The sequence below is a fragment of the Oryctolagus cuniculus genome, chromosome 7, assembly GCF_964237555.1.
Source record: "Oryctolagus cuniculus chromosome 7, mOryCun1.1, whole genome shotgun sequence".
Lineage (NCBI taxonomy): Eukaryota > Metazoa > Chordata > Mammalia > Lagomorpha > Leporidae > Oryctolagus > Oryctolagus cuniculus.
The window spans coordinates 27,814,472-27,841,642 of record NC_091438.1 but is presented as its reverse complement, the minus strand read 5'-3'; the positions used below and the strand labels follow the sequence as shown (position 1 = coordinate 27,841,642).

General features: G+C 35.8%; 1 protein-coding gene across 6 annotated transcripts in view; it reads left to right on the top strand.

Moving 5' to 3' along the window:
* The window catches only part of KIFAP3 (kinesin associated protein 3), a 193,886-nt gene that overhangs the window by 145,261 nt on the left and 21,454 nt on the right, over positions 1 to 27,171 (top strand). For 5 of the 6 annotated variants that reach the window (XR_011390314.1, XM_008264095.4, XM_002715208.5 and 2 more), the window contains 2 exons: positions 5,628 to 5,817; positions 12,471 to 12,570. Coding sequence is in view for 5 of the 6 variants with exons in the window: in XM_008264095.4 (XP_008262317.1) it covers positions 5,628 to 5,817; positions 12,471 to 12,570 (290 nt within the window). In the remaining variant the exon portion in view is untranslated. Of the gene's footprint in view, positions 1 to 5,627; positions 5,818 to 12,470; positions 12,571 to 15,099; positions 15,429 to 27,171 lie in introns of those variants that run through there. The other variant, XM_051858393.2, reaches the window with a different exon arrangement.

Sequence of the window (27,171 nt, the reverse complement as noted above, 5' to 3'; positions counted from 1 at the left end):
AGATAGTGTTTTTCTTTCCTAAAGGAAAACAACCTTAGGCTTCTATGTCTAAGTTCATTAGTAAGAATATCGCTGAGGCTGGCATTATGGCATAGCAGGTTATGCCACTGCTTGGAATGCCAGCATCCTGTATCAGAGTACTGGTTTGAGTTTCCACTGCTCTGCTTCCGATCCACTTCCCTAATGCTCCTGGGAAAGCAGCAGATGACAGCCCAAGTACATGGGTCTCTGCCACTCATGTGGGAGACCTAGATGGAGTTCCTGGATCCTGGTTTTGCCTGGCCTAGTCCTACAATTTGCAGATTGAATCAGCAGATGGAAAATCTTTCTGTCTCTCACTGTGTTCCATCTCTCACTTGCTCGCTCACTTTCTTTCTCTCTCTCTCTCTCTCTCTCTCTCGCTTCCTCCTCTCACTCACTATCACTATGCCTTTCAAATATATTTTTTAAAAATTAAGAAAAAATGGTTATTGCTATGAGCACATAGGGTGATAAGGCTGAAGTTAGAAACATGTTTGTGATGTAACATCTTTGTTATGTATATCTGTATTTATTGATGAATTTTTGTTGCTGCTAAATTAATGTAATAAAATCTCACAAGAGAGTGTAAAATGGTAACTTTGAGTAAGCAGGAATGTTTTCTGTTGAGCATTACTTACTAGGCTTAAATATACTTTATGGTTATTAACTTTAAGCCTTTTTTAATGTTACCTACTATGTAACATTTCACAAGTATTATTAGGAAGTAATTTTTACTGTTACTGAAATAGCAAACTTCATATTTCATATGGCTTTGGCATTTGAATGAATTTTAATTCTTATTCTCATACTAGATATCTATGTGCTTCTGTTACCTTCCATGAATACTTCTTCAGATAATTCAGATTTATAAATTTTCTACTAAAATTATAAGTTACTTTTAAAGTTTATTTGTATTTATTTGAAAGGCAGAGTGACAGATGTAAAGAGAGACCTTCCATCTGCTGGTTCACTGCCGAAATGCCCACAACAGCCAGGACTGGGCCAGGCTGAAGCCAGGAGCCTAGAACATCATTTAGTTCTCCACATAACTGACAGGGACTGAGGTACTTGAGCCACTAACCTGTGTCTCCCAGAGTGCGCATGAGCAGGAAACTGGATCAGAGGCAGTGGCAGGACTCAATCCTAGGCACTCTGGTATGGGATGCAGATCTCCCAAACCATGGCTTAACCCACTGTGCCACAGTGCCCCTCCCCCAACCTCCCCCCAAAGATAGTTTTATGCCTTTTGAGCCAAGTGAAACAAGCAGCTATTCTTAAAAGAAATAATAACACTCAAATTAGTACTAGTATTTAATGTGGCCTTATTGTGATTTCTAATATTACAAGGCATATTCTTGGAGTCTTAGTCACCTGTAACTAACTTCTCTTTAAGAAGAAAAGCCAGTTTTTCTTGCCTAAATTCTTGCCTAAAATACAGTTTTGCTTTTTGCTTGTGTATTAAATAGTGAAAAAATGGTTATAAGTAAGTTCATTCGTTATACTGTAAGGATACTTTTGTAAATATGTGGCTATTTCAAATGTGACAATAATATCTTCTTACAGATCTTTTTAACTGAGCATCTACCAAGAGTCACATACAGAACCAAAAACTGTACTTTTGAAGACATGAATTTTAAAAAGGTTCAGTTAAATCAAGCATTTAGGCTAAATTGCTTTGAAACTGATCACAGTGCTATTACATAATTAGGCATCACAATATTTTATTTCATTTTTCAAACCCAGAGTGAACCACCAAAATCTGTCACCCACAAAACTGCTTGTAACAGCATGTAGGTGCTTATTATTTTCAACTCCCTCTTTCCTACTACACTCCTGAATGTGGCCAGGTCAGAGAAAACATGACTGAGAATACAGTGTTACACTTACCAGACCAGCAGCTAATGCCTCCCTATCACTGCTTGGTCAACAATTCAACTCATTCACAAAATCTTAGAGCTGAAAGTTGACCTTAAAGGTCATTTGGTATAATCTCATTCAGTGAAGAGTCCATTTTTAGTGACCCTGACAAATCTTCATTTATCCTCCATTTAACTATGTCTTCCACATTGCTGGCCCAAGGTATGAACTGCTGTAATAGCCAGAACCAGCTGTATGTCCTAGATCAAGTTACTCTAGTGTTCTGGGCCTCATTTTCTTATTTGTAAAATGGCAGTAATTATAGTACCTGTTTCAGAAAGCTGTTACTTGAATTAATAAACAGTAACAGCTAACATTTATTAAGTGTTCTCAATATAAATTTTCTAAGTGCTTTATGTTTACTCTCTAGTTTTATCATAGCAATCTATGTGTGATTGCTGTGATTAGATGATTGGTTTAATTACTATCAGATCTAATCAGTGACCACAAAAATAAAAACAAGATCTGGCATTTGGTTTTGTTTATATCTTAATAGTCACTTTACATAGTTAACATTGTAGATGCAGCTGGGGATAAAGATTTTCCCTGGGGAGTGAGATGGGGGGAGGGGCTAGCACTGTGGTGTTGGGGGTGAAAGCCCTGGTGTGCACTGCCAGCATCCCATATGAGCACCTGTTCGAGTCCCAGCTGCTCCACTTCTGATCCAGCTCTCTGCTGTGGCCTGGCAAAGCAGTAGAAGATAGCCCAAGTGCTTGGGCCCTTGCACCTGCGTGGGAGACCTGGAAGAGGCTCCTGGCTCCTGACTCCTGGCTTCGGATCAGTTCGGCTCTGGCTGTTGCGGCCATTTGGGGAGTGAACCAGCAGATGGAAGCCTTCTCTCTCTCTCTCTCTCTCTCTCTCTGCTTCTCTGTAACTCTGCCTTTCTAATAAATAAATATAAATAAATAAAATAAAAAGATCTTCCTTGGTTTAAGTATTGAAATTCTGTAAGTTGAATAAAAATGTTTTATTAAAGTAAAAATGCAATAATAACAGCTCTTACTCTAATTTAGTTTTAACTAATTAAGTTATAAATATATAGACAACTAATAGAAGAATAGAATTAAATAGAAGAATAGAACTAAAAGAAGAATAGAACTAAAAGAAAAACTAATAGAAGAATAGAACTAAAAGAAAGAAAATCTAATTAATTTCTTGGAAGAATTTCCATTAGCATGACCATGGCCAAAAAATATATATATTTTCTACTTTCACCAACCTCAGTTAAAAGAGACCATCTAACTGTTTTGAAAACTGTGCCAATACAGAACATGCAGTCTAACAGCTGACAGTATTTACAGATTTATTGATAAACTCTTTAAGTTATGCAACTTAAAATTGAACTTTGAAATTTTAATGAGAAAATTATAATAACCCCAGACATTTATTCTATGGTAATGACCTTTTACTTGAATCTTGGCTTAGACTAAAAGTTATTCAGCATTTGACTAAATTGTATATTGGATCCATCTCTCAGTTACTGTGATCATCTTGACAGTGCTGTTGCCTGGCATCCCTCTGACTCCCTTTTAAAGCGGTTACAACTTGGCCGGCGCTGCGGCTCAATAGGCTAATCCTCCGCCTTGCGGCGCCGGCACACCGGGTTCTAGTCCTGGTCAGGGTGCTGGATTCTGTCCCGGTTGCCCCTCTTCCAGGCCAGCTCTCTGCTGTGGCCAGGGAGTGCAGTGGAGGATGGCCCAAGTGCTTGGGCCCTGCACCGCATGGGAGATCAGGATAAGTACCTGGCTCCTGCCATCGGATCAGCGCGGTGCGCCGGCTGCAGCGCGCCAGCCGCAGCGGCCATTGGAGGGTGAACCAACGGCAAAGGAAGACCTTTCTCTCTCTCTCTCTCTCTCTCACTGTCCACTCTGCCTATCAAAAAATAAATAAATAAATAAAAATAAATAAAGCAGTTACAACCACACATTTCACAATATGACAGAGGAATTTAAAACCAAGAACCCTAGAATTAGGATGTCAAATATGTGACACTTTTTTCCCACCTTTGTATCTATTGCTAACTGTTAAGTGTTCATATTAGTCAGAAGTAGCCACAGCATATGGGATAGGTAAGGTCATAGGTACTACCATAGATTTAAGTAATCTATTTTTTTTTCAATGATACTTACCAAGAGCTTTTTCTGTGACAGGTGTTACAGATGCGTTTGTCAAGGAAAAAGTCAGTCCTGTTTCTAAAGATTGTGTGGTCACAACACAGACATTTAAAGAAATAGAGGTTCAAGATCCTTTATCTGAAAAGTTTATGACTAGAAGTGCTTCAGATTTTAGGGGTTTTGGCTTTTGTTTTGTTTTGTTTTGTTTTGCATTTTGGAATATTTTCATAGACCTTACCAGATCAGCAAACCTAATCCAAAATCCAAAATGGTCTAAAGTCAAGGCAGGGCCATCATCGTGTCACAGGGAATGGAGCTGCCACCTACAATGCCTGCATCCTGTATCAGTGCTGGTTCGAGTCCTGGCTGCTCCACTTCCAATTCAGCCCCCTGCTAATGTGCCTGAAAAAATAGCAAAAAATGATCTAGGTGTTTGGACCCCTGCCACCCACGTAGGCGATCCAGATGGAGTTCCTGGCTCCTGGTTGCAACTCTACGGAATGAACCAGTGGATCAAAGATATTCTGTGTGTGTGTGTGTGTCTGTCTGTCTGTCTGTCCCTCTCTCTCTGTAATTCTCCCTTTCAAATAAATAAATAAATAAATGTTTTTGAAATGCTCTGAAGTCCAAGATTTTTGAGTATCATGTTCATGCTCAAAATATCAGATTTCGGAACATTTTGGATTTTGGATTTTCAGGTTAGAGATGCTCATGCTGTATCACTAAATAAGAAAACATCATTATTGTGTAATTGAAAAACCAAATTAAATTAAATTATGCTATTTTCTGTGGTAAACCATTTCAGCAGTCAAAGGAAATACTTTATTGGTGATTCTGCCCCCTACTGTTTATCTATACTAAAGACATAGCAAAAGAGGTCATCTGAATGTGAACCACATGTTGTCATTAGTGCCATAAATAATTATAGCCACAGGAATCTTTGCAATCTGAAGTCTGATCGCTTACTGAAATTCTGGAAATACTTAATTAATATTTAAGTAAGACTTTGTGAAATTTAAATTTCTCTGATGTTTGCATTGCCATTGTTGATCTATAATCCAGATACATCCTTAATATATGTATTTAAGGGCTAGTGCCGTGGTTCACTTGGTTAATCCTCCGCCTGCAGTGCTGGCATCGCATATGGGCGCCGGGTTCTAGTCTCGGTTGCTCCTCTTCCAGTCCTGCTCTCTGCTGTGGCCCGGGAAGGCAGTGGAGGATGGCCCAAGTGCTTGGGCCCCTGCACCCACATGGGAGACCAGGAGGAGGCACCTGGCTTCTGGCTTTGGATCGGCGCAGCACTGGTCGTAACAGCCATTTGGGGAGTGAACCAACGGAAGGAAGACCTTTCTCTCTCTCTCTCTCTCTCTCTCTCTCTCACTGTCTATAACTCTACCTGTCAAACGAATTTTTAAAAAATATTTTTAATTGCTTTTTATTAGTTATGAGCAATTTTTTTAACACTCCCTTTAACCCAAATTAAAGCCCTCAAAATTTTCTTCAAGTGCTGCTGAGTTCCAGGGCAGAAAGTCTGGACAGTAACAGTTTTAACTGTTGACTATTTGTTTTCCATAGGAATATGATGAAGAATGGGCTAAGAAAATTCAGAGTGAAAAGTTTCGCTGGCATAACTCTCAGTGGCTGGAGATGGTGGAGAGTCGTCAGATGGATGAGAGTGAGCAGTATTTGTATGGTGACGATCGAATTGAGCCATACATCCATGAAGGAGATATTCTCGAACGACCTGACCTTTTCTACAGCTCAGGTAAGGTGATGACCAAAGCAATAATAAACAATGTGTCCATGTGCTATAAATAGGGTTTTGGTCTCAGCTTGCACACACTCCTGCTTTGTAAATGATTCCTTAGTATAAAAGTGGCCTGTTGCTAATGATTTCAGATGTAACATATATATTCAACAAGCTAACCTATTAACTTACTACTGTTTTCCAAGTTAACCTTTGATGCATCTCCATAAAAAAGCCCGTGGCCAGGAAAATTAATTACTGCTAGAAGTTCATTACTTTCTCAGATGTTTAATTTAAACTGACGTCTTCAGGATCCTGACTTGTGTTGAGAAATTCTTTCCATTTTTTTCTATTCTGCAGTTATTAAAATGTATAAACTATTATGTTTTATTTTCCAATGTATTTAATCATAACAGTTTAATTTTGTCATGATTTTGCTTTAGTTTCAAATTACTAAATTCTATTTTCTGACTGTTCAGAAGATGTAGACATTTTATAGCAATCTTGTTTGCCATCTAAATTCTGCTAATATATGTAAGATAAAATTCATATGAGTCTTTTATGTACTATATAACCTTGTTGATTCTGTCACACTGCCTTTTTCCAGGGATGAGTTTGGCACAGAAATTAGTAAATTTTTCATATTCTGGCTCTTTATGTTTTTCACTGTTACCAGTATTTATTAAATGTATTAAAGCCACTTAGTTAAAGAGAAGAAGGAAGGAATTTCTACCTAAGATCTCTCTAGCAGGCAGGAAATTTTTCAAAAAATATTAATTGTATCTGAATTAGTTACTTACTTTTTGCTTTTTCTATTTGTATTCCTACAATGTGTTAAATGTTCTCAATAGATGTTTTCTAAATATTTTATCACAATGATTTGTGTGTAATCAGTGATTAGATGTTTGCATAAACTATTACATCCTATCACTGTAAACACATTAGTAATTCCATTCGCATATTCATTCATGTGTTTTCATAACTGTATTGTGCACATTTCCCATGGATACTATATATTACTTTATATTTGATGGAGATCCTGTACTTGAATCAAGGAAGATTTATGCTTTACTTTGAAAATCAAATAGATTTCTTCCTGACTGAACTTCACAGTAGTTATGAAATGGTGCCTTATGTTTCAAACCAGATGGAGAATATCATTAATTTCAACCAACCAGAATTTCTTAGTTCAGTAATGGCAAGCAGCTGTTCCTTGCATATTCTGTATTCATGAAGTAAAATATGTAAAATATATGTGATCTAAATTTTTGTTAATAGAGATCATAATATTTTTAGAATCATGTTTCTTGCTTTGAAGATTGATAGCCACCCCTCAGTGTGAATCAGTTGCCAGTTTCTAAAACCAAATACTACTATTAACCACCTCAGCAATCAAATTTGTTCTGTTATTAAGATTAAAATTTCAGAACAGTGACAGGCATTTGGCATAGCTGCTTGAAATGCCTGCACCGTACTCCAGAGTACTAGGTTTGAGTCCCAGCTCCAGCTGCTGACTCAAACTCCCTTGCTAATGCAGACTCTGGGAGGCAGCAGTCATGACTCAAGTAGTTGGGTCCCTGCCACTCATATGGGAGAACTGGACTGAGTTCCAGACTCCAGACTTCCGCCTGACTTGGCTCCTTGTGGGCGTTTGGGGAAGGAACCTAGAGATGGGATGACTCTCTCCCTCCCTCCCTCCCTCCCTCCCTCCCTCTCTCCCTCTCTCCCTCTCTCTCTCTCTCTCTCTCTCTCTCTCTCTCTCTCTCTTTTGTAAGGCCACCACAAAACACACCAAACACCGGAGTAAGGGAAAAGGTTTATTGGTGGAGAAACCTGACAGACCGAGGGAAGGGGCGAAGAGGGAAAACAGGGAGGAGAAGGAAAGCATAAAACAGAGAGAGAGAGAGAGAGAGCGCACCACGTGTTCAGGAAAAGGCCCTGCTAAGCCTTTGCTGGGGGAGGGAGGGGCGGGCAGGGAAGTAGGAGCAGTGAATCTCATCAGGGTGGGAGTAGAGCTGGCACCTGTGGTTGAGCCATGTAGTCACCTGGCTTCCAGCAATGGCGGTGGGAGCTAGAGCCTAGGACGATGTCCAGGGTGTAGACCGCACCATAGACAAGACTGCACCATTTTACTGATACTCTCTCTACCTCTCAAAATAAATATGTACATAAATGAATTTTTAAATTTCAGAACAAATTTCTAAAAAGTTATGCCACATTTCCAAATTAACACATTTAAATTAACCTCTTAAATCATATTTTTCATAAAGATACTTTATATAATTCATACTTCCATGAGAAATCTAAATCATGTATATTTTATATACCAAAATTTAGAAGTAGCAATAGGTATTGGAAAATAAATTTAAGTATTTGAGAAGTAAGATATTATCATTAGATATCCTCATGATTTTTTTAACACCTGTAAACCTGGTGATATGTGGATACTACATACAATGAGTTTAAAGATATGGTTCTCATTGTAAACTTTTTCTCTTTTAGTTTATTAAATATTTTACCAACTTCATTTTCTATGAATAATCTAGGACCAAATGAATTTCTATAGCATTTTTCAGTATATCTCATGGAAGTCTAAAAGTAATGGCAGCCTCTTTTATCATGTGCAATTATATCTTCAGAAACAGATGAATTTATAACATTGCATATTTGGTGAATGCTTGAAACATTTTATTAAGCCACTGGGTCTCCATGAAAGCCACTAGGTCAGGTTACTTCTGATAAAACAGATTTTTTTAAAGATTTATTTATTTATTCAAGAGGCAGAGTTATAGACAGAGAGGGAAAGAGACAGAGAGAGAAGTCTTCCATCTGCTGGTTGGCTCCCCAAGTGGCCACAACAGCCGGAACTGAGCTAGACCGAAGCCAGGAACCAGCAGCTTCATCTGGGTCTCCCGTGTGGATACAGGAGCCCAGGCAACTGGTCCAACCTCTTCTGCTTTCCCAGGCCACTAGCGGGGAGGTGGATGGAAAGTGGAGCAGCCGGGACTTGAATCGGCGCACATATGGGATGCCAGCTCCACAGGCAGAAGCTTTAACTACTATATCACTGTGCTGGCCCCTAAAGCAGGCTTTGTAGCTTTTCCACCACAAAGATTCAACTAAATGATCCATGATTCTCAGTACTTACCTTTTATTTTAAAGTAAAATGGCATTTGCTGCTTCCTAATTGTTAATATTCCTATATATTTTCAAACTATTAAATATCAGTCAAAACGTATGTGTTTCTCTCTTGTTTTTAAGAAAATCTTATTGTTATCAACTGAAATAAGAAACAGTATTTTTTTCCTTAGAATCTGAAATTACTGAAAATTAATGTTCCTTTAATGCTTTTACCCATAAAGAAGCTACATGAAAACTTGTAAAGCTATATTGCTACTGCACATTTCTAAATAACACTATACTTTTTATTCTTCATCGATTGTGGTGAATCATATTCTTGGTATGTTAATTAAACTCCTGGTATATAACGCTTACAATGATTTGTTTCTGCCTCAGAAGCATTCTTAACAATACGATGTTCATTTACCTTGTATTTCTGTGATATGTTTTATCAGGTATAACCAAATGAGATTTATGTTAGTCATTTCTTTTTTTTCATTTTCTATATTATTGACATCCATTTTCTCCCACAAGCTACATTTTCACTTTTGGCTAGTTCATCAAAGAACCCAATATTGTATTTTCACTTGGGAAATAAAAATGAAGTTTTTTTTCAGTGCCAATGTGAGGGTGCTTCAGAAAGTTAATAGAAGTTAATATTACATAAAACTATACATGGATTTGAAAAATATTTGCATCAAAATAAGCTTATCTTTTAATTTATTTTCCCGTGAACTTTTTGAAGTACCCTCACATACCAGGAAGTAGTAAAATTTTGTGTTTTTTTCACTTTGATTTTATATTTTTTTACTTTGTTTATATTTATATCTGGCTCTTGGAAATCAGAAAGTTGATAAGTTACCTATGACAAAAACAAATTTGCTATGATTTCATCATTTTTTGTGTTTGTAACTCTTTATCGTCATTATTTGAATTATCTCAGAAAAATAGGTTAACTATGCCCTGACAACCTCATAAAATCTAATAACCAAAATGTATATAATACTGTATAGTGTATAGAGTGCTCTGTTTTCTTCCACTTCTCTTGCCATGAAATTCTTTGGTTCCTTGTTGCTATCTTTGAAAGAACAAGGATGGAGTTGGAGCTTAAGAAGGATTCTCCTAAATTCACCTTGAATTTGTAATCAAGAAGACAGGATTATTTTTTAATATTTATCTAAAAAGAAGTAATTTTAGATGAATAATTCTGAGAAATAAATGAATATATTTTAAGAAGTTGAGGTACTTGAGATGAGGGCTTAACTTACATACCTCATTCTAGTGAAGAAAGCTTGCCCATGTCAGAACTGCATAACTTTTGTCAAGCCATGCAGTTTACTGAGTCAGCTGCAGTGACAGATTATAAAAAATGAACTTTAAAGGTATAAACTTATTTTTAAATTCACATATTATTAGGTTTATTGTATTATTAAACTAGTGGGGTTCTGGGTTTTTTAAATTCCTAACTGAATTTTTAAACTCAGGAATTTTTAGCTTGATCTCTATTTGATGATGGTCTGGTCGTTTCCTGAATTCAGTTTCCCTGAATTCTGTTTATCCTTTTGGTACTCACTGTCCCCACTGAAGACAGTGGAGCACTGAATCAAAAATAAGAAGTTGATCATTTGTTCAGTTTTTGGTATATTCTTCCTAATCTGGCTCACTTCATTAGGTCACATTTTATAAACATAAACTTTTTAACATAATTGACCCATCTTTTCATTTGGTGGTATTTATATCTGAAATACTGTATTCTTACTGTTGAGATCTTTTCTTCAGCTGGTATGCTGAATATTTTGCATTCATTTTCAAAGTGTGGTGTAATTTTGGCATTTTACTTAGCTTTGTTCCTCTAAAATGGGCAGCTTTCCTAAGCCTTGATCATCAATTATTTGATTTTAATTCAACAGAAGAACTTACTGATTTTTGTAATGTTAGCCTTGTTAATTTTAGCTAGACTTTCATAGAATCTTAGATCCACATAAAATTGGTTTCTTTCATCTGCTTTTTTCTTAATCTATGGTGTATTGACATTTCCCATTATTTCATTGTTTTGTAAATTTTCAGTGTCTATCTGCTTTCGATTTATAGAATCTTTAACTTCTAGTGGACATAAAAACTGGACTAAATACTATTGACACTTTAGTGAAAACTCAAGTTCTCTCTTAAGTATTTTAAATTTAATAAAGAAGACAGATTCCAAGGGTCTCCATTAACAATTCAGCAGTTACTGTACATTGTGATTTAATGCTATAACTAGTACTCAAACAGTGTTTTTCACTCTGTATTTGTATGTGGGTGCAAACTGTTGAAATCTTTACTTAATATATGCTAAACTGATCTTCTATATATAAAGAGAATTGAAAATGAATCTTGATGTGAATGGAAGGGGGGAGGGAGAGAGAAAGGGGAGGGTTGCCGGTGGGAGGGAAGTTATGGGGGGGAGGGGGAAGCCATTGTAATCCATAAGCTGTACTTTGGAAATTTATATTCATTAAATAAAAGTTAAAATAATTGATATTTGTAATGAAGATCAAGTCACAAAGAAGTATTTAAGTTATGTGCAGAATACCCTTTTAAGAACACAGGAAGTTTATATTTATGGAGATTTCTAATATAAGTTTATGTGTATGTTTTAATGTTTGGCACCTAACTTATTTAGAAGTTCAGTTATTTTGGAATTGGCATTGTGGTGTAGCAGATTAAGCCGCCACTGCCAGCCACATTGTCATCACATGTGACGCTGCTTCATGTCCCAACTGCTCCACTTCCGATCTAGTTCCCTGCTAATGCTCCTGGGAAAGCAGCAAAAGATGGCCCAAGTGCTTAGGCTGGCGACCTACATGAGAAACCCAGATGAAGCTCCTGGCTCCTGGCTTCAGCATGGCCCAGCCCTGGCTGTAATGGCCATTTGGATGCAGTCAGCAGATAGAAGATGCTCTCTCTCGCTTGCTCTTGCTCTCTCTCTCTCTCTGTATTCTCTCTCCCTCCCTCCCTTCCTCTCTCTCTTTCTCCCTCCTTCTCTGTACCTTTCAAATAAATAAATAAACCTGTTTTTAAAAGTTCACTTATTTGAAATTTATCTAAGTCTCTAATCACAGCACACAAATGATGGTATCTAGGTATAAAATGTTCAATATATGTAAGTATTGCTCTCTGCCAACACTGTATTTAATGCCTGCTTCCTTTATTCATGTGTTTTCTTTGGCCTATATCATCTTTACTGTCCCTTCCTACTCTGCCTCACCTCCTTATTTTTGCCATCTTTCATCTCCACAAAATTGCAAACCCCTTGAAAGCAATCTGTAATCTCTACACTAAGGAAAAAAAATCTAGAACATAGTAGATATTCAATACGTGTTCAATTGTTGTGAACAAAATACTAAAGTAACACCTGGTCTTCTTACTCCCAGAGAGAAAAGCATATTGTGGTAACATATTTCTTTTCAGGTTAAATATAGAGGCTGTTTTCTCACTGTGTTGCAAGATAAGATTGGTTCCTTTATTCCCTGCAAATATATTTCACTAGTCACCATTTTCCTTCTTTCTAGATGGATTAATTGCCTCTGAAGGAGCCATAAGTCCAGATTTCTTCAGTGATTTTCATCTTCAAAACGGAGATGTGGTTGGGCAGCATTCATTTCCTGGCAGGTAAACAGTCTCTCAAGGCAAATCTAATGTATGTAGTTTCTTTTATATTTGAAAAGTTAGAATTCTCTTCATTCCCCATTTCTCTATATTTTTCATCAAGGAGGAAAAAAGACACTTTGCTCTATTTAATAACATGTTTGTTTGATTTTAAATTAACTTATAGAGTCATATTTTCTATGTAAAAATAAATGGAGATCACAGGTCTGAAAATAATACACTTCATCACTTTGGGAAATAGGGGCTGTCTGTTGAAGCAAGCAATACTTTCTGCCAAATTAATGAACACAGATTGTTTCCTGAATACATCCCAAAGCCAATAGAGTAACAAAATGAGAACATAAGACATGTATTTTAACAGTTATTCAGACATCACTGTTTTAAAAAGTTGCTACTTTGATGACTTTTCCTTTGTAGATGTCATTCAAGTGAAGTATTGAAGGAAAAAATCTGACAGGCCAGCATTGTAGTGCAGTTACAATACAGTTATCCAGAGCAGGTAGTCAGCCTCATTTACTAATGGTATCATAGATCTTAAAAATCTTGCCAGAAAGCGTAAACAGTAATTTCCTCCTTATATCATTCCTAGAGTTGTAGTATTGTAAGTTAGGCTGACTGTGAATTTGGTGAATTATTATTATTTTAAACCTATATATTTTTTAAGTTATTTATGTAATTTCCTCTTCTAAAATACTTTTCATCACACAGGTGATTTTCTATTTGGGAGATGTGTTCAAATATTTTTTAATTGAACAATATAATTGTGACCAGTATTGTTATAATTCTGAACACTGACAAGAAATTTTTAAACTAATAATAATTATAATAATTCTGCAACCATTATTGATCATCTATTTTATAAAATGTTTCATTACTCATTTATTTTAACCTGCAGAGCAACATTTTTAAACAAATATTATTGTTTCCATATTACAGAAGAAATCAAGAATCTAAAAATTCAAGGTTTCAGTAACTCACATAAGTTAAGAAAATATTTGATCTCAGATCTATGTCGCTAAAGCCTGTGTTCTTTCCACCCTAATTTGGAGGAAACAAGACATAATACAGTGACTTTTAAGCTCTTTTTACTATAGTCCACATTGAAAAGAAATATCTTTCATATTGCAGCCTACTGCACACATACATATTTGTTTATATACATATACCTACCTGTACACATAAAAAAATTTCTTAAATGAGTTCTAACTCTTAGCTGCCTATAATGCACAATGATTTTTTTTTCTGTGCTATTTCATTTTCAAAATGCAGTTTGCAACCCACTAACTTGATTTCATACTTAACTAAAGAACATTACCCAAAGTTTAAGGACATGATGGAAAATCATGCAGGTATTACATGAAATACATAGTACATTGTTCTGTAATAAACTTTAAGTAAATAATAGAACTTCGGAAATAGTTTCATTGGTATACTGGGTTGTCATAGTAAGAAATTCCTTGCCTTAGGAAATAAAAACCAAACATGGTTAAATACTATAAAACATATGACTTGATTACTTCTGATGCTTCTGGCTATATTTGCTATAATTATTTAAACAAAGGTTCTGTACATTGTCCCTGTATCTCCTGCAGATACTGCCAATATAAAGCAAGCAGACTGCTATTAATCATGTAATACGTACTTGAGGCTATTCTTTCCATTTTTATAGAATTTTAAGAAACTAAACATTTTCACTAAAATATACAAAATAATGATTTTACAAGCTTGATTCAGCAATTATTTTGAGAGAATCATTTCACCTTTGAACCTTTAGTTCCTTTTCAAGGATAAAATATTTAAATAATGTCTTTTCCTCATAAAAGACATATACAGTAATTTTGACCTAAAGGATTAGCTAATAAAACTTATTGTAGACTATTTTCCAAATCAAAAGAATGATATAATAATTATTTTGATTTGTGAATTGTTTGCCATTTAAGAACTTCCCTCAGAAGGTCTTTTGTGCCTTGGCTTTTATACTTGATCAGGCCTTAAACCAGATCACTGTATCCCTTTTTCTTTTTATTTCCAGAAGAAATAATTTACAATGAACTTCTTCAAATTTTTATGCCTAATAGATTAAATGAAAATAGAATCTCAATTGTGTCAGCAGACATACAGAGTATACAGTATAGCCAAAAAATTCATAGTTGTGCTTTTCTGCATTTTTTATTGACCAACTCTGGAATCATTTACTTTTTCCTTTTATTCAGTAATTTTTGGTTGGTTACGATTCTTCCTTTAATAGGACTTCTGTGCTCTTTGATGGTAGCAAACCATGGATCGTTAAGTCTGGCGTAGTTTTAATTCTGCAGAAACGTTTAGGTATTTTAGAATTATTACTCACTCACTTATGTTGGTATGATGATTTTTGCTGCATACTATCTGAGACGTGAAATTTTACACTTGTGGCTACTTTTCACCTTCTGATATCCAGTAAGTAAATCTAAACCTATTAGGTTAAATACATTGACTCAAAACATTTTTTTAGTTTTTATTTTAACTTATTAAAAATTGGGATTTTTTTTCAAGGAATACAAGTCCATTGAAGAGGAGTTGTTGAACTCATTAATCTCTACTGAGAAGATGACAATAAGCAGACTTAATGGACACTGAAAATTTCGGGTTAACTGTGAAAAAATAAAATCTTAAGTGAATTTTAAATATCAAAAAAGCTGATTCTCTAAATACCCTTAAAAAGAGGGACCATTATCTGTTTTGAGAGTATTTTTTTCTTTAAATAAGGGAATGGTCCAGATAACTTATAAATTCTTTCCCTACTTCTTTATCATGTACCTTTGATAAATAAGTACTGTCAAGTTATCTGGGAAAAAAATAAAAATAAATATATAAAAGGTGAATTTTTATCATTCCTAATGCTTTCAATGATTTGAGTGACATTAGTGTGTGGGTGAAACATGAAACAATATGACACTGCCAAGTGGCTTACTCCTCGGCCAGCTCTTAGGGTACTTTGGTCTTTGTTGTATTTTTAACATTTCAGCTTGCTTATATTCATGTAAAGTATATTATCCCAAACTCCTGCCAAGTAAGGAATAAATTTCTAATTTGCATGATATGAGGGGCTTTTTAATTGTTCAAAAAAATTTTTTTTATTTTTTTCTAAGATGGCAGTTTAGTACCAGGACAAATGTGTTAAAATCAGAGGAACAAAGCCAGATTTAGAGAAGTGTTTGAGCGGTCCAAAGTGGTATTTTTCTTAAAATTCAAGTCAGGGGTCTTTTTTAATCTGAATGCCTGCATTTTTCTAATATAGCAAGGCAGTTAAATTGGAAACAGTGAAAACTGTAAAACTCATCTCTCCTGTTATACAGGAGAGACTAGATGTTTGATAAAATAGATACTGGCAGCTGGACAGCGAATCCTGGATTTTAGACATGTGTCACTATTGGTTTGAACTTCTTGGCGCCAGGATTTCCCGACATTTAGAGCTAATGCAAAATGCATTAGGGCTCCAAGGCATTAGCTGTGGAGTTGCCAATCCCAGAGTGTCAAATGTAAATCTTCCCCTCCCCAGATCTGAACTGGTGTTAGAAAGTAAAGTGGAACTTATTATTGAAGCTAATTAAAAATAATAGGAGCAAGGCTAGCTTTTTTTTTTTTTCCTGTTATACACCATGTATCCACGCCATATTTTTGGACCTTTTTTTTATTATAACTCTTACTTTTCAAGACTAACAAGAACCTCATGTTAAGAGTATTTTTAAACTGCTTCCAGCTTTTACAAATCAGTTTTTGTTGCAGTAAAAATGGTCCATTTTTCTTTTATAGGAATCCAATTTTCATAAACTGGAAAAAAATTGCAGAGACTGCTTAGGTTTCCTTGGGGCTTTGAAAAATATTTTTCTGAGAGCTTGAAGCCTTTGTGGTTGGCACAATGATGTCATTGACTGACCATTTCAGTAAGGTCAAAGATGAACTAGATGTGTGCATTATCTGAGCCATTTGATTTCTAGACTTTCATTTTCTATGTGTATATTTCTATGAGTATATTATAGCCTGTCTTTTTTTCTTTCTTAGAATACTATCTTTTTTTCTTTCTTAGAATACATTAGTATATACACACACAAACACACAGACATATATATATATATATATATATATATATATATATATATATCTTCTGGTCTCTGTCATTTTTTTCAAAATTTAAATCATAGTTAAAATGTTATCTGCACTTTAAAAATCATATTAAGTAGAAGTAACAAAATTATTTCTTTAATATATAAGAAATATTTTACCCCATTTTTAATGTATGAATATGCGTAAGATATGAATTCTACATGTAAAAATTAGGCTTAATTCTTTAGCTGTAAGGCCACTTTAACTATATTCAGCTATTTAGTTTACTTGATTATTTTCACTTGAGAAAAGCAACCTCAAAATTTCATGTTCTCTGTCTAAAAAGCATTGTATAGTTTATATGTTACTACCAAAACTACATGATAGGAGTTAAAGAAAAATTAAACTGTTTTCCATGTTAAACCCTTAATTTGCCCAAGCAAAAGTTATTTTATATTGAGAGGAAAGTAAATATGCCTACAAAATCCCTTCTTTGATAACTCCTTTATCAACTTTCAATTGATCATCCAAACTCTATTATTTGTTTTAATAATTTAAGTTTTACTGGGCCTTCATTACTATGGCAGTAAGTACAGAAATTACATGGAAGGGTAAAAAAAAAGTGAAAAGAACTCCCAGAAATATTTGCTTTGATAGATATTTAGAGCAATTATTTTCCTCAGGTTTGTAAAAACCAAATTAATTGGTAAATACCTAGGAAATTATTTAAAGATAATCTTTAGCTAAAACACAGCTTTACTTATTATGGTATTAAATTTACAGCAAAGATAATGGTAGCTTTTTGTTATTTATGGATTTCTTTTTCTGTTACTTTTCAGTGAGAACATACTTCACAAAGCCTTCTTTTAAAATAACTGACTTTAGTAATTTTTCTAGATATAGTAGTTATAAAAGAAAGCAGCCAGATAGTATTTTTATGTATCAATTGCCAGGGACTTTTTATTGCTAATACCCACATATTGGAGCAAAGAGGTACTCTTATGAACTTGTGAGAATTTAAAGTGATAAAAATTTATGAAAGGAATTTGGGGATATGGAGCAAGAGCCTTAAATTGTTCACTTCCTTTAATTTCATAATTTCATTTCTAAGAATTTTATAAAGTAATAGATAAAAATTTATTATGTGTCAAAGAAAATAGATACATCAAGTATAGTAAGTTATATGTATCTGTGGATTAAATGTTGTTTTCACCACCTGCTTTTGTGCCACAATATTTTACCCGCATATTAGAATGTATTAAAGTAGTATTCTTTAAGTAACCCTGTATATAGGTCAAAATAGATATATTTAACAGTAAATATTCATTTACATAAAATTCTCCACTGGAATTGTTGGCCAAAGAGACCTTTTAGTTTTCTTCTTCCTTATTGAAAATTCTTTTCTTACAAAAATGTTATTCATATCTGATCTTTTGGTAGCATTAAGTTGGATACAGAACTGCCACATCTGTAATTCTGCTAACTGAAAGTAGGCAGTATGGTTAAGAATATTTGATTATTCCATTCATATTCATTTCCATGTGTTAAAACATTATGATAAAAGATCTCTTTATTTACTCTTACCATGTTAAACATGTTTTCATTTTGACAAGCCTATTAAATTATTATAATATTTAAAAATAAAAACTCATTGAATGCCTTGTGTATGTAAGGTACTGTTACAGATTTTGTTTTTTTTTTCTTGATATGTGCATTTATATGGATCCCTAATATTTGTTCTTAGCTAGATCTAGTTTGAGATATTTGCAAGTGTTCCTTCTCAGTTTAAATAGAATTTTATTAAATAGTGATTAAAACACATATAGTAGAACCTCTTTGTTACAACAGCAGATTTGGGTAAGAAGACAACATGTTGTTTACTTTAAAAAGTTTCTCTGTTTCAAGTAAGATATAATTTGATTTAAAAATATCAGATCTGTGCAGATTTTTATTATAAGTTATATTCCATTATCCAAGCGACAGAATTTTTTAAAACGAGGAGACTTTAAAAAATTCATGGACAACATGCCTTTTAATCCTATTTTTCACAAACTTTGAAGCCCCCTCAACAGTAAATATTTATTTCAAGCCCAGTAATAAATACAACATCTGACCAATAGGAATCATTTTAAGTTGTTCCCACCTTCATCAGTAATAATAAAACAAAAATGTATGGTAAAATTTCTTGAAATGAAAAAACCATCCATAGAAATAATACTGTATCTCAAGTAAAATTATACCTAAAATAATAAAGCAGTCATTTTGTTCTGAAACTTCTGAAATAATAAAATCAGGAGGACAAGTGTGTTAGTGGCTGTGTAACAACAGGATTCTGATGAGAAAATCATACCAAGGCCAGTAAAAACTTTTTGCACTGTTAACAGTCTTGCTAACACAGTCCTTTCATGGAATCTCATTTTTCTTTCTAAATACTCCCATCCTGATTCTGCAAATTACTTCTTATTTGAGAAGATAGAGTGTCTTAGGGTCCTTCTAAAAGTTTCAAATAATAAAACGACATTTTGTCAAAATTTAAGTACAGTACACAAAGACTCATAACCAGCATTTATCTAGCATTTGTACCTTCATGTATCTCATCTGATTGTCAACAAATGCATGAGGTAGATAAGACACAGAATAGTATTGCCCCTATTTTAATTAATGTGGAAGTTAAGATGCAGAAATTTTAACGGGACTAACCTAAAACCAGGTAGCTAATAAATAGTGAAGCCTTTAAGTATGGTTAAGAGCCGGTAGGCTTACTATTGCACTATTACCACCTCCAGATGACAAGTAATATATTAATCTGTCAATGAAAGTTTAGAATAAGTATTAAAATACAGAGTAAGATATGAAGGTCTTGTGCAATACAACATATTGTTTACCTCTTTTGCTTTAATAAATATGACATGTTTTTACTGCAAAATGGTGCTTTAAATTTGCTTGGAGGCAAGCTGCTGAGAGTTTATTAACACATTAAGTAATTAGTCCACTACCTTTAAATTCTCTTTAGCCCACTAAGTTCTCTACAGATTGAATCCAGTTGTATAAAAATGAGAATTAAATGGGTGGGGTAATCTCAGTCTAAAGGAGTAAATGCTTTGTGAGATCATTTGTTCACCTAATTAACCAATGTGTGTTTTTACAGACATGGTGTTATTGTTTTATGCTGTAAATGAATTCTCTTGGGTTTATTATATGTATTAGTCCATTTGTTTAGGCATTTTATAGAGACAACTTCTTTCTAGTATCAAAAAGTCGTGGAAATTCAGTTCCACTGCTTAGACACTAATGATTTGCATTTCCCAAAGAGAATTGAATTAGGTTTTATTAGTAAATTGGGCCTATAACCCATTAAGGTCAGATTTTATTAGATTATCACACATCAGCATTAGCAAATTGTAAACTTTACTGAAATGTAGAAATATGAGCCAAATATCAAAGCTTAGAATCTGGAAACTTGGGAAGATGTTTTATCCTGGAGAAATCATAGTCCTCACTTTGGAAGAATATTTTAAGTGATTTACTGTTCTCTGGAAATTTAGAAACAAGAGATGTTGATGACAGAATTGCCCACATCAAGTTAGTGTTTTTAAGTCTGGTAATCTGAGCACAGTTTTTGGAGGTTTGTACATTAGCTATCAAAGATGATACTAAAGAAAACAAAATTTATTGTCACTTTATTAGGACTTTAAAATAAGAGAAGAAATTCAGCTTGAGTCTGTAAATAGAAAAGCTAATCCAAATAAGACTGGGGCCTATATAAGTATTTACATATTAATTACAATGTAGCTTTGTACTAGAAAAAATGACATCAGAGTTAGTCCAGTTTTAAGTAGGAAGTTAATTATATCACCACCATTTAAGAGTGATTATCTAATGTTAAAGTTCATACATTTCTCACAGGTATTATATTTTTATTGTCTGTACAGACATTAAAAATAGTTGCAAATTAAATTGAAAGAAAATAAAAGGTCTTTGAGTGAAGAGGACTGCTCTTATGCCATATTTGATCTAGGAAATGTATTTATTTAAAAAGGAAAATGTGACTTTTTAAAGGATAAAATGCAAATTACCATTACAAAGTCTTGCTTTCATATGCATGTACATTTTTCAAAAACGTGAGAAAAGTAGACTATGTAATCTCTCATCTCCTTAAAGTTTAGGTTCAGTAATTATTGAGCTTACTCTAACTCAAGGATATTTCCTAATTGAAGGTAGTTTATTCTATCCTATCTGTGTTTTGGTTTAACAGTATGATTTAAGTATTTATGAACAATTGTTAAAATTTTCTTATATTAAAAGTATTAAGCTACAACTTTTTCTGTTTTCATTTGTTTTATTATCATTATTCATTATTATTATTTGAGAGGCAGATAGAGAGCGAGAGACAGACCTGCCAACAAGGGAACTCCCCTCTGTGGATTCACTCCCCAAATGCAACAGACAAGGCTAGGCTGGGCTGGACCAAACCTGAGAACCAGAAACTCAACCCAGGTTTCCCATGTGGGTGGCAGGGGACCCAGGTACCTAATCCATGAGCTGTTTCCTCCCATGGTTTGCATTAGCAAAAAACTAGAATGGGGAGTTGGAGCCAGAACTTTAACCTAGGCACTCTGATACGAGATGCAGGTGTCTTAACTACATCTTAACCACTAGGTCAAACACTACTCCCTAGATATTTTTTTCGGAAAGTGTTTAAAAAATTGAAACCTAGGGCATATAGGTTTTAAATATTATATTAATTCCTGTATTCTCTATATTGCCCACAGTCCTTCCAGATGTGCTATTACAAATAACTCAGCCTCGGATATAAGCCATATGGGCACTATAAACTGATTTGCACTTATTTTGAATAGGAATTGTACAGATTGTAGATGAATTATTAAAGTAAATTTATATTGCCAAATAAATCTAAGGGGGAAAAATATTAAGCTGTAGTAAATGAGAAAGGAATGTGCAAATGAAGACCTACCCACTTTAATAAGTTTAGTGCTTACCTTCTCATTTTCAACCAAAAGAAAAGAGTTTTTTGTTGTTGTGTTTTTAAAGAGGGGGAGGGGACATCCATAAAACTGCTTATAGAAGTATCTAAGACAAAAACAAGGAAATATAATGTTCTACACTCGGCCGATCCAAACCACTTGAGCTGCTAGGACAGCTCATAAAACTGAGAGTAGTTTTTAACTGGGCTCTGTTTTACATTGCCAAAGTGAATTTTCCTTGCAGGAAGTAGCCAGAGGGTTTATTTAGTTTCCAGTCCATGGCTTTGATCTTTCTGTACTGTCACATCTCGGGTTACATAGCCCTTTTTCACTGCAGTAAATCTGCAACAGTTAATGAGAATAAAATTTCCTCCTCCTTACTGATCACATGCTGTTAAATGCCAAACCACAGCCAACTACATATTTGCAGAATTTCTGCTAGGATGTATGAAAACAGTACAATCAGTTTAATCTTGTTGTCTTTGTAATTCATTTTATTGGGCTTTCTTCCTTTTCAAGTGACCTACTTTATCGTGTCAAGTGGTTGCAAGGCCAAACCTGGAAGAAAGATTTAGAATGTTAATAAACTAAGGGGAGGTGTGCCTGGGGTGAGACTGGAGAGAGCTTGTGGACATGCATGAATACTGCCATTAAGATTCAAATTGGATCTGTTTAATGCTTTTGAAAGACCAAGCCTTTATCCTTAAATAAAATAAACTAGTTTGTTTCCCTGGTTATGTTGTGTGTTTCGTTTCAACATAAATCTGTATTTCATGAGTTTATTTAATGAGTCAGACTACTATGATTTACTTTGGTAAAGAATGTTTATTTATTTTCATCTACTTGAAAGGCAGAGAGAGAGAGAATCTCCCATTAGCTGGTTCACTTCCTAAATGGCCACAACAGCCAAGTCTGGGCCAGGCCAAAGCCAGGAGCCCAGGGCTCCATCGGGGTCTCCCACATGGATGGCAGGGGCCCAAACACTTGAGCCATCATGTACTGCCTCCCAGAATGCAGTAGCAGGAAGCTAGATCAGAAGCAAGAGGTGCTGGGACAGAAACCGGCATTCCAGCATGGAATGTGGGCGTCCCAAGCTGCAGCCTAACCTGTGCAGCACAGTGCCCCCTGTCCTTCACATTTGATTACAGAGACTGTATCATACTATTTAAAGGAATTTGAAGAATTTTGAAAATCTTGATCTCCATCTTGTAAGTGCAATCTTTGAAGTTAAAAATAACTTTTTTTCTTTGGAAGTTAAAAACATAATTAACATCCACTGAACATATTATCAATGGGTCCTTACACATAGAAAAAATATTATAAATATCTATTGAATCAATGGAATCTCAAAAAAATGTAAAGAATTTGAATTTTATACCTTAATATATGCATGGTTCATAGTGAAGTATAATAAAATCCTATATATCATTACTTTTTGTTTACAGTGAAGTCTCTCAGTTAAGACATGGTTTGATTCAGTTAATATATGTTAATTTTATATTATTTACTTATTTTCTCTTTTTTTAAGATTTTATTTATTTGAAAGGCAGAGTTACAGAGAAGCAGAGTTGGGGGGAGAGAGAGAGAGACAGACAGACAGACAGACAGAGGTGTCTTCCATCCACTGGTTCACTTCCCAGATGGCTGCAATGGCTGGAGCTGTGCCAATCTGAAGCCAGGAGCCAGGAGCTTCTTCTCAGTCTCCCACGTGGGTGCAGAGGTCCAAGGACTTGGGCCATCTTTTACTACTTTCCCAGGCCATAGCAGAGAGCTGGATCAGAAGTGGAGCAGCTGGGACTTGAACCAGCTCCCATTTGGGATGCCGGTTCTGCAGGCAGTGGCTTTACTCCCTACGCCACAGCACCGGCCCCCACATTTTATCATATTTCTGCCTTATTTTTTGGTTGGCACAGTTACTAAGTTACCACTTGGGATACCTCATCTCATATCCCCCATATTAAAGTCCTTGGGTTTCAGTCCCAGCAGCATTTCTTTTTTTTTTTTTTTTTTTAAGATTTTATTTATTTATTTGAGAGGTAAAGTTACAGATAGTGAGAGGGAGAGACAGAGAGAAAGGTCTTCCGTCCACTGGTTCACTCCCCAGAGGGCTGCAATGGCTGGAACTGTGCCGATCCGAAGCCAGGAACCAGGAGCTTCTTCCGGGTCTCCCACACCGGTGCAGGGGCCCAAGGACTTGGGCCATCTTCTGCTGCTTTCCCAGGACACAGCAGAGAGCTGGATGGAAAGAGGAGCAGCCGGGACTAGAACCGGCGCCCACATGGGATGCCAGTGCCACAGGCCATGGCACCGGCCCCCCAGCAGCATTTCTGATCCAGCTTCCTGCTAATGCACACGCTGGGAGTCAGCAGGTTATGGATTAAGTACTTGGTCCCTGCCCCTATACGATAGACCTGAATTGAGTTCCAGGCTTCTGGCTTCAGCCCTATCCAGCCCTAGCCATTTCAGGGATCTGGGGAATAAACCAACCAACAGATGAAAATTTTCTCATGATCTCTCTGTCTCTGTTTCTATCTCTGTCTCTCTGTTCCCTCCTCCACCATTGGATAAAATTTAAAAATAAAATAAAATTTAAAAATAAAATGGCTGCCAACACACACACTGAAAAAAAAGAAATTCATTCTCAATAGGCCATTTTAGATGATGGTTATTGATGAATTTATTTTGTTAAATGTTTACGTGGATCATCTGTATATTTGCAGATATGAAATATTATAAAATATATAAAATAAATCAATTCCTAGTTTTTCACCATTGAAGTTACAGTTACTATGATAGCCATCTGAGTTCACAGAATAAATCATTTCTACTCTGATGAAAAATCAAAATGTGGAATAAGTCAACAATAAAACCTATATGCTTATTAATATAACTTCCATAAAAATAGTAACTAAAGGTATATTGAAGGGTTGGCACTGTGGGGTAGTAAGCTGAGCCTCCGCCTGCAGTGCTGGCATCCCATGTGGGTGCCGGTTCAAGTCCCAGCTGCTCCTCTCTTGATCCAGCTCTCTGCTTGTGGCCTGGGAAAGCAGTGGAGGATGGCCCAAGTGCTTGGGTCCCTGCACCCAGGTGGGAGACCTGGAAGAAGGTCCTGGCTCCTGGCCATTTGGGATGGAAGACCTCTCTCTCTGTCTCTCCCTCTGTGTAACTGATTCTCAAATAAATAAATAAAATCTTTTTTTAAAACAAAGTATATTGAGAATTCAAAAGAATACTTCTGGCCGGCGCCGCGGCTCAATAGGCTAATCCTCCACCTAGCGGCGCCAGCACACCAGGTTCTTTCCCAGTTGCCCCTCTTCCAGGCCAGCTCTCTGCTGTGGCCCGGGAAGGCAGTGGAGGATGGCCCAAGTGCTTGGGCTCTGCACCCCATGGGAGACCAGGATAAGCACCTGGCTCCTGCCTTTGGACCAGCGCGGTGCACCAGCTGCAGCACGCCAGCCGTGGCGGCCATTGGAGGGTGAACCAACGGCAAAAGGAAGACCTTTCTCTCTGTCTCTCTCTCTCTCACTGTCTGCTCTGCCTGTCAAAAATAAATAAATAAAAATAAAAAAGAATACTTCTGAATTGAAGATAGTCCTGTCAGATCTCCTGATAAAATAGAAGATCCACTTTTGGGAAAGTGCTAGTTGTCAGACCAGTAAGAAAGGAGGGCAAGAAAGAGGAGTGCCCTGAAGTTTCTAAAGGAGAGAAAGGTGCAGCACTCACTACTTAGGCCTTTTCAGAAAGTATTAAAGGTAATATAAAAATGTAGAGCTTTAAAATTCTAACCTATACTCCTAGAATTATTGTTTTCAAATAAGCTTAACTGGGGTTAAGGCACCCCTTGTGAAACCCACATCTGTACTGGAGTGCTTGATTCAAGTCCCAGCTCTACTCCTGATTCTAGCTTCCTGCTAATGTGTACCCTAGGAGACAACAGGTGATGGCTCCACTAGGGGGACCTCTGCCACTTACACCCATACTGAGTTCCTGGCTCCTAGTCTCTACCTGGCCTAGCCCTGACTGTTGTGTGTTTATGGGGAGTGAACCAGAGGATGAGCAATTTCTGTCTGTCTCTGTCTCTCCATCTTTCAAATAAATTTTTAAACAGATCACATAACTAAAGATTAGTTTTATTTTAAGAATTTTTACTTATTGGCCGGTGCCGTGGCTCACTAGGCTAATCCTCCGCCTTGCGGCGCCGGCACACCGGGTTCTAGTCCTGGTCGGGGCGCCGGATTCTGTCCCGGTTGCCCCTCTTCTAGGCCAGCTCTCTGCTGTGGCCAGGGAGTGCAGTGGAGGATGGCCCAGGTGCTTGGGCCCTGCACCCCATGGGAGACCAGGAGAAGCACCTGGCTCCTGCCATCGGATCAGCGCGGTGCGCCGGCCGCGGAGGCCATTGGAGGGTGAACCAACGGCAAAGGAAGACCTTTCTCTCTGTCTCTCTCTCTCACTGTCCACTCTGCCTGTCAAAATAATAAATTAAAAAAAAAAGAATTTTTACTTATTTATTTGAGAAGTAGAGCTACAGACAGAGAGAGGGAGAGACAGAGAGAAAGGTCTTCCATTCGCTGCTTCACTCCCCAAATGGCCACAATGGCCAGAGCCAGGCCAATCCAAAGCCAGGAGCTATCTTCTGGGCCTTTCACACAGGCGCAGGTGTCAATCACTTGGGCCATCTTCCACTGCTTTCCCAGACCATTAGCAGAGCTAGATCAAAAGAGGAACAGCTGAGACACAAACCAGTACTCATATGGGATGCTGGTGCCGCAGGCAGAGGCTTAGCCTACTACATCACAGCAGTAGCCCCAAGAGTAGATAATTTATTTACAAATATATGAGAGTATATGAGACATAAAAATAAATAGGACATAAAATAAATAAAGACCAAATATAAATAAGATATAATAAATATATAATATATATAGTAAATATAAATAAATATATAAAATATAAATAAAAATAAAATATAAATAAATAAAAATAAATATAAAATATAATATGAATAAGTATATAATATATAATAAATATAAATAAATAAATAAAGACCAAAAATAAAATAAGACCAAACATCAATTATACTGTTAAATGGAACTAGATACAATTCATCTTTCATACAGATTTTTGGAAGTAGATTCCAACACTATGCAGTATCTTTGAATATGAGAGGTATGGCTAAAAGGAAAATCCAGAAAAGTTTAAAATGAGACGATGATGAGTACAAAAGGTCTTTTTCGTGATGGAAATGTAAAATTGAACTGGTGTTGATGACACAGTTCTGATAGTTTACTAACAGTCATTGAATTGTACACTTAAAGTGAGTGAATTTAGTCATATTTAAGTTATACCTCATGAAAGCTGTTACAAAATAAATGGATAAAGGTGTCCAAGCAAATTAAAAAAAAAAACACATAAGCTTATCTACATCTACTTAAGCTGTAACATCATAATTTGCATGGAGAGGAAAAAAAGATGAAGCTTAAAACAATTTTAGACTGTATCTGGGCACCTGATCTGTGGTTTGATTTTTTTTTTAAGA